The 12,121-nt window shown below is 42.0% G+C and overlaps 5 protein-coding genes across 7 annotated transcripts; 3 read left to right on the forward strand and 2 right to left on the reverse strand.

Moving 5' to 3' along the window:
* The first annotated feature begins 989 nt into the window (after nt 1–989).
* LOC110177743 (uncharacterized) lies at nt 990–5,021 on the forward strand. Its single transcript, XM_020944600.2, has 5 exons — nt 990–2,730; nt 3,042–3,618; nt 3,687–3,757; nt 3,826–4,115; nt 4,175–5,021. The coding sequence occupies exons 1-5, from the start codon at nt 2,105–2,107 to the stop codon at nt 4,405–4,407; spliced, it is 1,797 nt and encodes a 598-aa protein (XP_020800259.1). The 5' UTR covers nt 990–2,104; the 3' UTR covers nt 4,408–5,021.
* Gr58c (Gustatory receptor 58c) lies at nt 4,319–7,120 on the forward strand. 3 transcript variants are annotated; one of them, XR_015270401.1, is made up of 4 exons: nt 4,907–5,021; nt 5,564–6,404; nt 6,460–6,698; nt 6,756–7,120. XR_015270401.1 is itself a non-coding variant. In XM_086826984.1 (3 exons), exons 2-3 carry the CDS (start codon nt 5,637–5,639, stop codon nt 6,930–6,932), a joined length of 1,239 nt encoding a protein of 412 aa, XP_086683110.1. In that variant the 5' UTR covers nt 4,319–4,403; nt 5,564–5,636; the 3' UTR covers nt 6,933–7,120. The 3 variants fall into 3 exon arrangements, 2 of the variants coding, with proteins under 2 accessions (XP_086683110.1, XP_020800261.2); XM_086826984.1 differs by lacking the exon at nt 4,907–5,021 and adding an exon at nt 4,319–4,403 and having other exon boundaries at nt 5,564–6,698; XM_020944602.2 differs by having other exon boundaries at nt 5,564–6,698.
* Nucleotides 7,121–7,333: 213 nt separating this feature from the next.
* On the reverse strand, nt 7,334–8,722 carry Gr58b (Gustatory receptor 58b). Its single transcript, XM_020944652.2, has 2 exons — nt 7,709–8,722; nt 7,334–7,653 (listed from the first exon to the last, which is right to left on the reverse strand). Exons 1-2 carry the CDS (start codon nt 8,720–8,722, stop codon nt 7,441–7,443), a joined length of 1,227 nt encoding a protein of 408 aa, XP_020800311.2. The 3' UTR covers nt 7,334–7,440.
* A 390-nt stretch (nt 8,723–9,112) lies between these two features.
* On the reverse strand, nt 9,113–10,589 carry LOC110177818 (putative gustatory receptor 58b). The gene is made up of 2 exons (XM_020944708.2): nt 9,530–10,589; nt 9,113–9,474 (listed from the first exon to the last, which is right to left on the reverse strand). Exons 1-2 carry the CDS (start codon nt 10,541–10,543, stop codon nt 9,265–9,267), a joined length of 1,224 nt encoding a protein of 407 aa, XP_020800367.2. The 5' UTR covers nt 10,544–10,589; the 3' UTR covers nt 9,113–9,264.
* Nucleotides 10,590–10,645: 56 nt separating this feature from the next.
* Nucleotides 10,646–12,117, forward strand: Gr58a (Gustatory receptor 58a). Its single transcript, XM_020944662.2, has 2 exons — nt 10,646–11,713; nt 11,765–12,117. The coding sequence occupies exons 1-2, from the start codon at nt 10,646–10,648 to the stop codon at nt 11,927–11,929; spliced, it is 1,233 nt and encodes a 410-aa protein (XP_020800321.2). The 3' UTR covers nt 11,930–12,117.
* The last annotated feature ends 4 nt before the right edge of the window (nt 12,118–12,121 follow it).

A 12,121-nucleotide genomic window follows, 5' to 3' on the forward strand; every position in this document is an offset into this window, starting at 1 on the left:
CGGGGGGAGAGCCTGGGCCTGAGCCTGGGCCAGGACGACGACAAATTGCGCTCCTTTTGTATTTTTGCTAACCTTGTCGGATTTTATTATTGGGCCCGTCCGTCGCCAGACATTGAAATGAACTTTTTCCGTCTTGTTTCACATGTTATATGTGTGTTCTTAATATTTGAAGAATAATTTTGTAGTGGAGAGCAAATTATTTAGCTTGTAGCTTTTGCTTTGTTTATTTGTGTGGAAATATGGTACAGTGGGGATTCTTTAGTAATAATTAATAATATAGTACAAGTAATGGAAAATAATAGTTGATATTATAAATAAATATCATACTTTAATAACTTAGTAGTATTTATTTTTAAATTTAAATTTATAAATAAATGCTTTTAAATTTGAAACTTGTCAGGCTTTTTAATTGAAGTGTTTTAAATAAATTTACTTCCGCTTTCCTGATTTTTCCACAAGTTATATATTGTGTGAGCAGTAAAAATGTCCTAAAATATGGAACATACATATGCTTAACCCAGTTAAGTTTTCACACAAATCCACACTTAAACTTAACTAAAATTAATCAAATTTAATATCTTAAAGTATTCTTTAATTTTATATATTTTTAACACCAAATCCTTTAGTTTTTCTTTGCTAATACCCCCTGTTATTGCGCCTTATTGGTTAGGGTCTGGAGTTTGGCTTTCGCTCCCCTGACAATCACATTTCTTGGTGTATTTGTCTTGACTTTTCGCACAACTGAGTGAACTGTGACTGTCAACAAATAAATGCCGAAAAACTATAGTTCAGAAAGCTCATGAATTTATGCTGCCTTTTTCCTACTCCATTCGATTCTGTCGCGTCATCAATAAATGAGTGGGAAATGGTCGAGTAAACTGGGTCATCGGAGGAAATATTACTTTCTGCTAAGCTCCAGTAAATCTGCTTGAAGAATCAAACTTCTCATCTAAGCATAACAATGGGGCAAAATCTACATTTCAATAGCTTCATATTTTTTATGCAAAAAAAAAAAACCCCATCGCTTTCCGTCAAATCTCAAAGGAATTGTCAAAATGTGTGTGTGTGTTTTTGCACCTTTGCTGAGAGGAAAAACTGGTAAGGGAAAACCACAATCCACACGAGAATTTTCTCACCATCGCCGGGGACTGCATTTTAAATGAATAAAAGCGAAAGGGATGATTTTTTGGAGCCAAACTTTTGCACTTTGAAGTGTTTTTTTCGGGGGCTGCTGAAAAGGGGTGTCGTCGTTCCTCATTTCCTCATAACGCATAAATTATGGAATTATTGAAATTTATTGTTAAAAAATTGCCATTGGCATTGTGAGTGAAGTTGGAGACTACTTTTTGGGTACATTATTTTTTCTCTTTTAAAGAACATTCTATTGTCATAGCTAAGCCCAGAAAATTGCCAGGTTTTTGTTGCAAATTTCACTGGGGAATTGATAAATTACCATGATAAACCCTTGATAATGTGTGGATAATGTTAAAAAAGGGGTGGGTTTTAAATTTAAACACCTAATTTTTTTACTTTTAATTCTTATTCTCTAAGAAAGAAATTTACTTTATTATATCTCTTGAGACTAAAATTACTTCTAATTATTATCGTGTAAATTCATCCAAATTTAACTATTTTTAAAATTAAAAAGGTTATTTTTTAATTTTTCAAAATTTTTGCAATATGTTTCGATTTCTTTTCCCGTCATAGTCTTGTTAGCGCCACCTATGAAAATTGTTCTGCAACTTTAAGGGGCTGTGAGTTGTGCTAAATTTTTAGCCCAGTTCAAACCCACCTCCCATTTGTTTAAAAATTTATAAATGTTAATTCTACAGCTTATACAATATAATTATTTTTATGTAATAATTATCAATAGTATTTAAGAAAAAAAAAGAACTATGTACAAATTTAAAATAAATACAAGAATAGAAATAAAATCCTTCTGCCGGGATGGTATATTTCCACTAACATCTTCTGGTCACACTGCAGAAAAGGGGAAAAAACAAAAACAACAAACTGGAGAAGGGGCTTTTGCGGAAATTTCCACAAAACAAAAAAGAAAATATACAAAAATAGACTCTGGCGAAATAAACCGCGTTGCAGAGCAATGCAAAAAGCGCCACCCTGGCAAGAGGGTCAAGGTGCCAGCGAGGCACTGCAGTCAGCGGCAGAGGCAGTGAAAGGCAGCGACAGCGACGGCGGCAGCGAGGAAGTGGCTAAAAAAACACTGATAAGAGGCGACGAAATGTTTGCACCTCACAGGATTTGCTTTTTGGGTCTGCTCTTTGGCCTGCTCCTCCTCGTGTTACCCGGGAGCGAGGCCACCCACATCAGCGGTCAGTTCCAGACGGCCGACTTCTTCCAGTTCCTGGTCAAGTTTGGCTTTAACAAGGCGGATCCCCAGCGGAGGAATGCCTACGGTTACATCTATGGAAATGTCACCTCGCCGGACAAGTATGCGGTTCCCTTAACTCTGGTTGTCCTGGATAGAAGCACCTTTGTGGAGTTCTATGGGAATCGGAGTAACAGGAGCCGGGAAGTGGCCTGCTCGGGCATGTTCTCTCGCCTGCAGAGGATTGCCTACGATTCCAGGTGTAATCCAAGAGCAAAGAGGGACTTTCTGAGGCACGTTCCTTGTCCGAAGGGCGAGCTGTGCAGCGATGAGGATGCACCAAGCAATGTGGTGCCAGGATCGCAGTTTACCTATGTCATTAATCTGGAGGCGGAACCAAGGTAAGTGCGGATATAATTTAGTGCCTCTACAGTTTGTTTATTTATTTTTATTCATCAAAGGTTTGTAAAACAAAGCCTTATCATTTTCCTCGTACAAATACTTGGAAATAACGTGGCCATTATCTGTTTATTTCTGAAATAATATAACAACGTTTACTTCCTGTCAAGATAAATGCATTATCTGCTTGACTTTCAATATAAACAAAAGCCGCCAAGTGGATTTTTACAAGCTTTATCATTTATCGAAACAAAAGAGTACTTGGAGATGATTAAATCTTTCAAAATAACTAAACTAAACTCTCTACCCCCAGATTCTGGTACCTCTCCCTGGTGGCCTGCTATCAGAACCAAACCACCTGCCAGTGGCATGCACATGAGAGCCTCCCGCGACTGAGCAACCAGAGCAGCAAGCTCCTGAATACCCTAAACTACGACATCCACTTGGTGAACATCCATCCGAATCACTCGGCGGCCCATCCGCTGACCTATCAGTACTCGTACGATCAGCAGAATCTGCTGGAGATGTACCTCATCTTCCTGCTGGTCTATATAGTCCTCCTGCCAATGCAAATCTACGCGGTGCGACGGCAGAAACATCCGGTGACCAAGCTGTTCACGCTGAGCCTGCTTAGTGAGTTTGTAAGCTTGGCGTTAATCACTGCCCATCTGATCCACTATGCGGCCAATGGTGTGGGAGAGCCACGATTACAGGCGGCGGGCGACGTGTTGGACATACTTAGCCGCACTAGTTTCATGCTTATCCTGCTCTTACTAGCTAAAGGATGGGCTGTGACCAGACAACAGATAAGTAGGACGGGGTGGATCATACTCATGTCCATCTGGGTGCCATACTGCGCGTTCCACGTGTTCTTATACATCTGGGATAGGGTAAGTTTTCGCTAGTTTAGTCTGGGAACTTATGCCTTACTTTAAATATATGTTTTGCCTTTCTACAGACGGAGGTGGATGTGGTCTCCGACATTGACGAGTACCAGACATGGCCCGGCTGGATAGTCCTGATTCTGCGGTGAGTTTCCTGCAAACCATAGCGTTCAAACTCTTTCTTACATACGTACATTTTCCTATCCCCAACAGCACCTCCTTCATGATGTGGTTCCTGTACGAGCTGCGCAACACCATGAAGTACGAGCATTCCACCAAGAAGCTGGACTTCCTGCTGCACCTGGGCGCCTCCAGTCTGGTGTGGTTCATCTACCTGCCTATCGTGGCCATCGTTGCGCTGCAGGTTAGTCCCATGTGGCGCTACAAGCTATTGCAGGGTATTACCAACTCGGCGGATTGCATGGCCTACTGCGTGATGACCGGCCTGCTGTGGCCCCATAGAGCCGGTCAATATCTGCTCCTTGCGGGCACGAAATATGCGGGTGAGTATACCTTGAATATCAGGAGGAGTACGTGGATCTTATATATTATATTATGACAGGCATGGACGAACTGGACGAGTTCAATGAGGCGCCTCATATAGTGAGAGAGCGTGAGCGGCGTCGCAATTCCCCGCCCGATGACATTTCCATAGGCATGGGCAGTGGTGGAGGTCGAGGCATGGTCCTGTCCACTAGCATTCCAAATTCGCTAAACGGCGATCTGCTGGAGGCCGAGGATCTGGACGCCGAGCTGCTTACCGATCTGAACAAAAACAGCCACATTGTGGCGTAAGCGGCGGGCTTAATTCCTTAGCTATAGTAGTCAATTGTGCTAAATCTGAAGCAAGCGGAGTATCGATCATCCCTCCACTTGTTTATAGAGATAGCTGGATTAAGGTGGGTTGGAATTCTACTTGTGAAAAGGAGAGCACTATTTTTTGTAAGCAATTCCAAAATCAAATTGCCTGTTACTGGTACCATTTTATATCTAATGTGAATTTAATTACCTAAAAGCCAAAAACATCGCCTCGAAATCAACCCACTTTAGTCCAGCTAAAAATCAAACTGCGTGTATATTCCCACATAGTTAGTAGTCAGCCCAACCTACAACGAAGTCAGAGCGAGTGCAGCCGCGATTGTTGTGTGATTTTATGTATGTACTGTGCTTGAATTTACAATTAGTTTCTAGTTAACGCCTAGGAAAACGCTTCATTCGGCATCAATCTATTCGTTGCGGTAGCTAACATTTTAATGCGACAACTAACTACCGTCTACCTATTTAGATAAGGCAACATCGACTCCCCCTACTAAACCTGCGGTATTTTGATAAGAAACTAAACAAACTGAAAAATTGAAACTGCAAACCGAAAAAAGATAGTGGGAATAAATGAACCATTTTTAAGATAAGTATGAACGTGAGGAGTCTTTGATTTGCTTTCTAGCTTTCAGCTAATTGTAACTTGAAATACTCTTTGGAAAGCATGAGCCATTTTTTCATTGCGTTTATAGTTTATTAAATATTATATTAGCCAGCTAAATTGATGATAATTATAGTAGTTTATCGAATTTATATACTTTGAAATTATTTACCCGCATATTATGTTATTTCTTAGACAAACAAATTGTAGATATAATCTTTTATATGGTTTCTAATTGATTTGAGTGCCTTATTTACTTATCATTTCTGTAAAACACTTTGAAGTCTTTAAAGTTTGACTTTTACTTATATATATTTAATAAGTTACCCTGATTATTTTCAAAATTGAAATATAAAACATATTTTATACAATTGGTTATTACTATGTTTTTGGTAATTAATAATGGTGCTATGACATTTATGTTTATTTTCATTCTTTGACCTCCTGTTATAAGTATATATAAAAACACCATAAAACGTATTACAATCAGAAATCTCTAACCTAAGCCCCTGTTGCATGTCCTTTACCTAGCTCCCAGGAGACCTTTTAGTATGCATTTGTCAAGCAATTACAATGGTCAGTTCCTGTTCAATCCCCAAACAACATGGTCGAGCTGTCTCTGCTGCGTTTGTACTTCGAAGTGAGTCGCCTGATTGGCCTGTGCAACCTCCACTACAGCTTCAAGGAGCGGCGCTTCGTCCTTAACCATGTACCGACAGTGCTCTACTGCCTCCTGCTGAATGTGACCTATCTGCTGATCCTTCCATTCGCCCTCTTTCTGCTTACTGGTAACATATACGAGTGTCCAGATAAGGGCATGTTCGGAGTGGTCTACAATGTAGTTGGCTTAGCCGAGCTGATTACCTTTGTGCTCCTCATTGGCAGTACTTGGATTCAGAGATGTCGCTTGCAGAGACTGGGAAATGACTTGATGGGCATGCTTCACAGGTTCCGCTTTGCCTTGGGCAATGACTGCCGAAAGAAGACCCTGTGGAAGGTCTTGCTGACCAGTTCGAGGTTCATGCTGCTCACCCAGCAGCTCGTCGCACGGGATTCGGTGGTGCACTGTGAAGTGAATTCCAAGCTAAGGAAAACACTGCTTCCATACTACAGAGCGGCCATTGTATACTCCCAGATTATGCTTCTCCTGGTGATCTATGTGGACCTGACTGTGTACATGGTCCAGGTGTCGGGGAATTGGTTGCTGACAAATATGACCCAGAAAGTGGAAGATATGATCCAGGATCTTAAGGCTCTGCCCCAGCGGAGAGGTCTTCCTAGGGAGATGGCTCTCACACAGATACTGCCCGCCTGGCGGAGACTATGGAGGCGCTGCCTTCACTTGGATTCGGTTCTCCGGGAGCTCTTGGAGGTCTTTCAATGGCAAATACTGTTTAACCTGCTCACAATTTATATTTTCAACCTAGCTGCCTTGTTTCGATTGTGGATTTATCTGTCGTTTGACAAAAACTATAATGTCTATAAGGGCATTGTGTATTCCATTCTGTTTCTCACCCATCACTTGGAGCTTCTGATGCACTTTTCCGTCTTCGAGACGAACCGCTCCAATTGGTTGGAACTCTGGGGTAAGGTGGTCAAGCTTTGGTATGCGAATTATTCGGGTGATGGACTTAAGAACAGACACGGAGTGATGCTCTCCAGGCAGGTGGGTTCTTGGAAGATTATATAATATTTGGAATTTATTTCTATATTTTTTCTTTAGTTGGAAATATCACTTTTCTATCTCAATCGGAAGCTTCAACTGCACCCGCAGCGCGTAAGGCGTCTTCATATTGCTGGCTTATTCGACATAAGCAAGTCTTCAATTCACCAGATGACCAGATCTTTAATCACCAATGTCGTGGTTCTATACCAGATAGCCTACAAGATATATGGTTGAGATAAATCTTATAAATCTCTTAACACTTGCAAAAACATTATAAATATTATTTTTTAATTATACTTTACTTGTAAAAGAAACCTTTAGTAGGATTTTATATGTAATATTTCTTTAGTTTACAATTTTATAGGAAAATACCCTTCCTGATTATACTTTCGTAATAAAAACTTAACTTTTTGTGCCTTCCTCAGCTTTGCTATAATTCGTTATCATTTAATGTCCTTTTTTGTAGAATATGTGCCATAAAACAGGATGCCTTTGGAGAGTTGTCTCGGTTATCCACTATAAAATAAGCTTTGAGTAAGCTTTAACAATAAACTCTTTATGAGAATCTTTAACTTCTATCTAGAGGTAATTCACATATCCATAAACTTTGCTAGAAATATAAAATGTGTGAAAACTTCAGGGAGATTAAATGTCTGAAGTATATTTAGGATGCAAACCAGGTAGAAAAATGTGACAGTTAAGACAGCTTTACATTCTATTAAATTGAAACATATTCGAGCCTCTAAGACTGCGTTTTGTTCCTCACCAAATGCGTAAGGTACTGATGCTGATTGTTGGGCTCTTCCTGCCGCCTCAAGTCAAACTGCATCAGGACAACGACATGGCTCAGGATCGATCCTATAAAGCTCAGCCCAGCGGGCTTGTCCAGCTCCACAACTCCGCAGATTTTGTAAACCAAGTGATTGCGTCGCACCTGCATAGCGAAGGCATCCAACTGTAGATAAAAATTATTAAAATAACTACAAAAATATAATAAAGTAGAAACTCACCTCCCTTTGGAGTCTCCCTCGGGCCTTAGGAATATCACTGAACTCCCTCAGCTGGTGGCCCACATTGTTGCAAGAGCTCACCACCCTATCCAGCATATTCATCAGCATGAAGGTTCCCCAGACATTAAACACGATCAAGCCATTGCCAAAGATAACGCCCCAGCCATCGCTCTTGATGCTCTCATTGCTGTACTGGACTGCATGGTATAGGATATTCACGGTGGTCATGAACATGTTCAGGAACAAGCTGGCATTGGCCAAATCATACAAACTAAACACTCTCCTGGCTAGCTGAATGGTTTCCATGTGCATGGCGGCTATGGTGCGTAGGGTCCTCGACTTCCTGCCGCCCTTCTTCTTGTGAAGAGCATCTAAGGCCAGGTGGATAACCCTGAATTGATGTTCCAGGAGTAGGAGCATTCCATAGAAGCCCATCTTGACAGCCAAGAAGTGCAGGAAGTGCGTTAATCTCGCTGCCAGGGCCAGCAAACTGTGTTTGTTGATCACACTCAGTAGTTGAAACTGTATCACGGTGGAGCAGAAGATGGTGGAGTAGAGCACAAACACCTTCTGACCCATCACCTTGGCCAGGGATAGCTGAATCTCCCTGAGTTTCCTTTTGTCCACTTTAAACTTCAATAGCTTCCGATATCTTCTCCAATAAGCCAGCGAGTCCTTGCTTAACTGAATGATTTCTTGGCGCCGCAGCCAAATGGTACCATAACAGCCTATAATAGCCAGTAATCGCAGTCCAATCATGGCAAAGAAGTTCCACTGCAGAATGATATTGTACTTGATGTATCCATCCAACAGTGCCGTGGGCAACATTAAATAGACGTTGAAAAACAGGAAGCTTCCCATGAAGAAGCTGTAAATCAGGTACATCCAGGTGAGCTTCTCCAGGCGCACTATTTTTCCGTAGGAACGAATCTCCAGCGTTGCTCCCATTAGGCCGAAGAGTACGGCGTGATAGTAGACCAAGTTCAACAAGCGTCCCAATTTCGGATGCAACATGTTCGGGTTAAGGTCGACGGCTAACTAGTTAAGCTTTGAACTAATTAGGTGAAAGTCTGACATGGTCCGCTGGGAAGGCGATAAGTTGTCAGCACTGGGGCATCCGATTTCCGGATAGCGGAGCTTCCATCGATTACCCCGCCGTTGCGAGTTGTCCTTGGTCAGTAGCACACATGTTTTTTAAGACCATTCAACTCTATGGAGCAGCCTGTAGTCGCTCTTCCGATGAGATAGTATGGTGCCCTTCACATTCTCACGGTACATGTACCAGGAGAGCAATATCATTGGAATCTATGTGGAGGGATTGAATGACCTCGTAACGTGGAACTGCTGAAATAGATATTCATTTACATTTAATTTTTTGCAGGGGTTATTTTGTATGTAACTTACTAATAAATGTATTCTCAGCTGGAACTTTTATCATATCCTGTGCAGTGTCATCCTGAAACTTATAGTCTATATATTAGTGCAGGTGCTTGTTCAGTTTGATTTGAAGAATAATTAATATATGTAAATTACATCAATCTTTTACTATCCTTATCCTAAAACTCAGTTTTATTTCTAGGCAAATGGATAAAGTACTGACTTTTGTTTGGTATTTGCTGGCGCTTCAAATCGAACTGCATCAGAATGATAATATTGGTCAGGATCGAGCCTATATAACTGAGGCCAGCTGGCTTGTCCAGTTCCACAACTCCGCAGATTTTGTATAGCAAGGGATTGCGTCGTAACTGCATTGAAAAGTCATCCAGCTTGGGGAAAATAAAATTAAGGTTAGTAAAAAAATAAAATATACTCATAACTAACCTCCCTCTGAAACCTCCCGCCAACCTTGGGAAGATCGCTGAACTCCTTAAGCTGCTGACCCACATTGTTGCAGGAGCTCACCACTTTGTCCACCATGTTGAACAGGATAAATGTTCCCCAGACGTTAAAGACAACCAATCCGTTGCCGCAAATGATGCCCCAACCATCGGACTTGATGCTTCTATTGCCATACTGGACAGCATGGTACAGGATATTCATGGTGGTCATAAACATATTCAGGAACAATGTGGCATTGGCTATATCGTAAAGCTTGAATACAGTCTTGGCCAGCTGAAGGGTTTCCAAGTGCATTGCGGCTATTGAGTGCAGGGTTTTCCATTTCCTTTTGCCGCTCTCCTTATGCAGGGCTGTTAGTGCCAGTCTGATTACCCCAAATTGGTGATCTAACAGTATGAGAACTCCATAGAAAAACATTTTAACAGCCACAAAGTGTAGAGAATGGGAGAGCCTCGCAGTCAAGGCTATTAAACTATAGTGGCTAATGACACCCAGCAGTTGGTACTGAACCACCGCAGAGAAGAAGAAGTACGAATATAAAACAAACACTATTTGCCACATTATCGCGGCCAGCGATAGTTGCAACTCTCTGAGCTCATCCTTATTCACTGTAATCTTCGTTATTTTTGCATACTTCTTCCAATAAATCAGCGATACCTTGCAGAACTCTATGATATTCCGGCGCTTTAGCAAAATGGTTCCGTAGCTGCCAATAATAGCCATCACTTGCAGGCCAATCTGCACAAAAGAGTTCCACTGGAGGACGATGTTGTACTTGATGTAACCATCCAGAATGGCCTGGGGGAACATGAAGTAGATGTTCAGGAACAGGCAGGTCCCAATAACCACACTGTAGATCGGGTAAATCCAGGAGACCTTCTCCAAGCGGACGGTTCTCCTGTACGAACGTATTCTCAGAGTGGTGCACATCAGGCCGAAGAGCACGGCGTGGCAGTGGACAACGTTCAGCACGCGACACAGTTTCGGGTGCAACATGTTGACGTTAGGGTCGCCAGACTACTGACTAGACTTCGAGCTCGAAATAATAATTGAATAAAGGGCGATGGCATCAGGACATTAGATTTCCCGCTCGATATCATGGGGAACTTCCATCAATTGCCGTACAATCGTGAGTCGTCATTCATCGGTGAAGCAGTCATGTTGTTGAAACTCTTCTACTTCTACGGAGCAGGCTGTGGCCTGATGCCTGCCCTGCTGAGGAAGAGGAAGTTCCTGCGGGGCTCCTGGCAAAGAGGCTACCTCATCTACACGGCCTGCCTGCATGGGGTGCTCCTGGTCCTTCTGCCCTTCACATTTCCCCAGTACATGTACGACGAGAGCTACATGAGCGGGAACCTGGTGCTCCAGTGGGTATTTAACTTAACCAACATAACTCGCATATTTGCAATGATTTCCGGTGGTTTCATGATGTGGTCAAAGAGGGAGAAGCTTCAAGAAATGGCTGTGAGGACATTTAATCATTGCCAGAAGTGCAAAAAACTAGGCAATGATTCTAGCCTCAGGAAGAGCATTCGCGGTCTGCTGGGCCAGTACTTCTTCGTCCTCAACTTGAGTATCCTGGTGGCCTTTTTGCTGCTCTCTCGAATCGACACGGATCAGTGCTTCAGAAATGCCACCATGATTGTTGTGCACATCCTGCAATTCACCTATGTGGTCATCATGACGGCGGCTCTCTATGTTATCCTGGTGTTCCTCCACTGGCAGAACGAGCGAGTGAATATGGCCCTCAAGGAATTGTCCTTCTCTCTGCACCACGAAGAGCGTAACTCCCTGGTCCTATCCGCAGGAAAAGCCAGAAGATCCCTGAACAATCTACGTAACCTCTTCCAGCTATATTCCGAAAATCAGAGACTGAGCCGTGAAGTTTTTGGCATTTTTGACCTGCCCATAGCCCTGTTGTTGCTAAAATTTTTTGTGACAAACGTGAATTTAGTATATCATGGCGTCCAGTTCGGCAATGATTCTATAGAAACCTCGATGTACACTAAGTTCGTGGGACAATTGGTGGTAATTACACATTACTGGAGTGCAGTCTTGCTCATGAATGTTGTGGACGACATAACCCGAAGAAGTGGCCCTAAAATGGGGGATATTTTGCGAGAATTCAATGACCTGGAACTGGTAAAGAGGGAGTTTCATTTACAGGTATTATCAGACGTAGTTTTAGTTATTACTTACTAATCAATATATTTCCAGCTGGAACTCTTCTCGGATCATGTGCGGTGTCATCCTGCAACTTACAAAGTCTGCGGCCTCTTTGTTTTCAATAAACAAACAAGTTTGGTTTACTTTTTCTACGTTTTAGTGCAGGTTCTGGTGCTTGTTCAGTTTGATTTGAAGAATAAAGTCGATAGACAGTAACTACACTTGGGAACATATAATTAAAATCCTTTAATTTCATATTAAAACAATTTTTTATAAAGAAAAACAACGGAAGAACAAACTTAGCTTTCACGAATTGTTTACTTTTTTGGAAGTGTTTTGCAACACTAAAAACACTGCCACTTGTGGCAAGATCACCTAATGGCGGCATTTATCTGGCAACTCTGTTAA

The sequence above is a fragment of the Drosophila serrata genome, unplaced genomic scaffold (genome assembly GCF_035046125.1).
Source record: "Drosophila serrata isolate PLE 108 unplaced genomic scaffold, ASM3504612v1 contig_165, whole genome shotgun sequence".
Classification (NCBI taxonomy): domain Eukaryota; kingdom Metazoa; phylum Arthropoda; class Insecta; order Diptera; family Drosophilidae; genus Drosophila; species Drosophila serrata.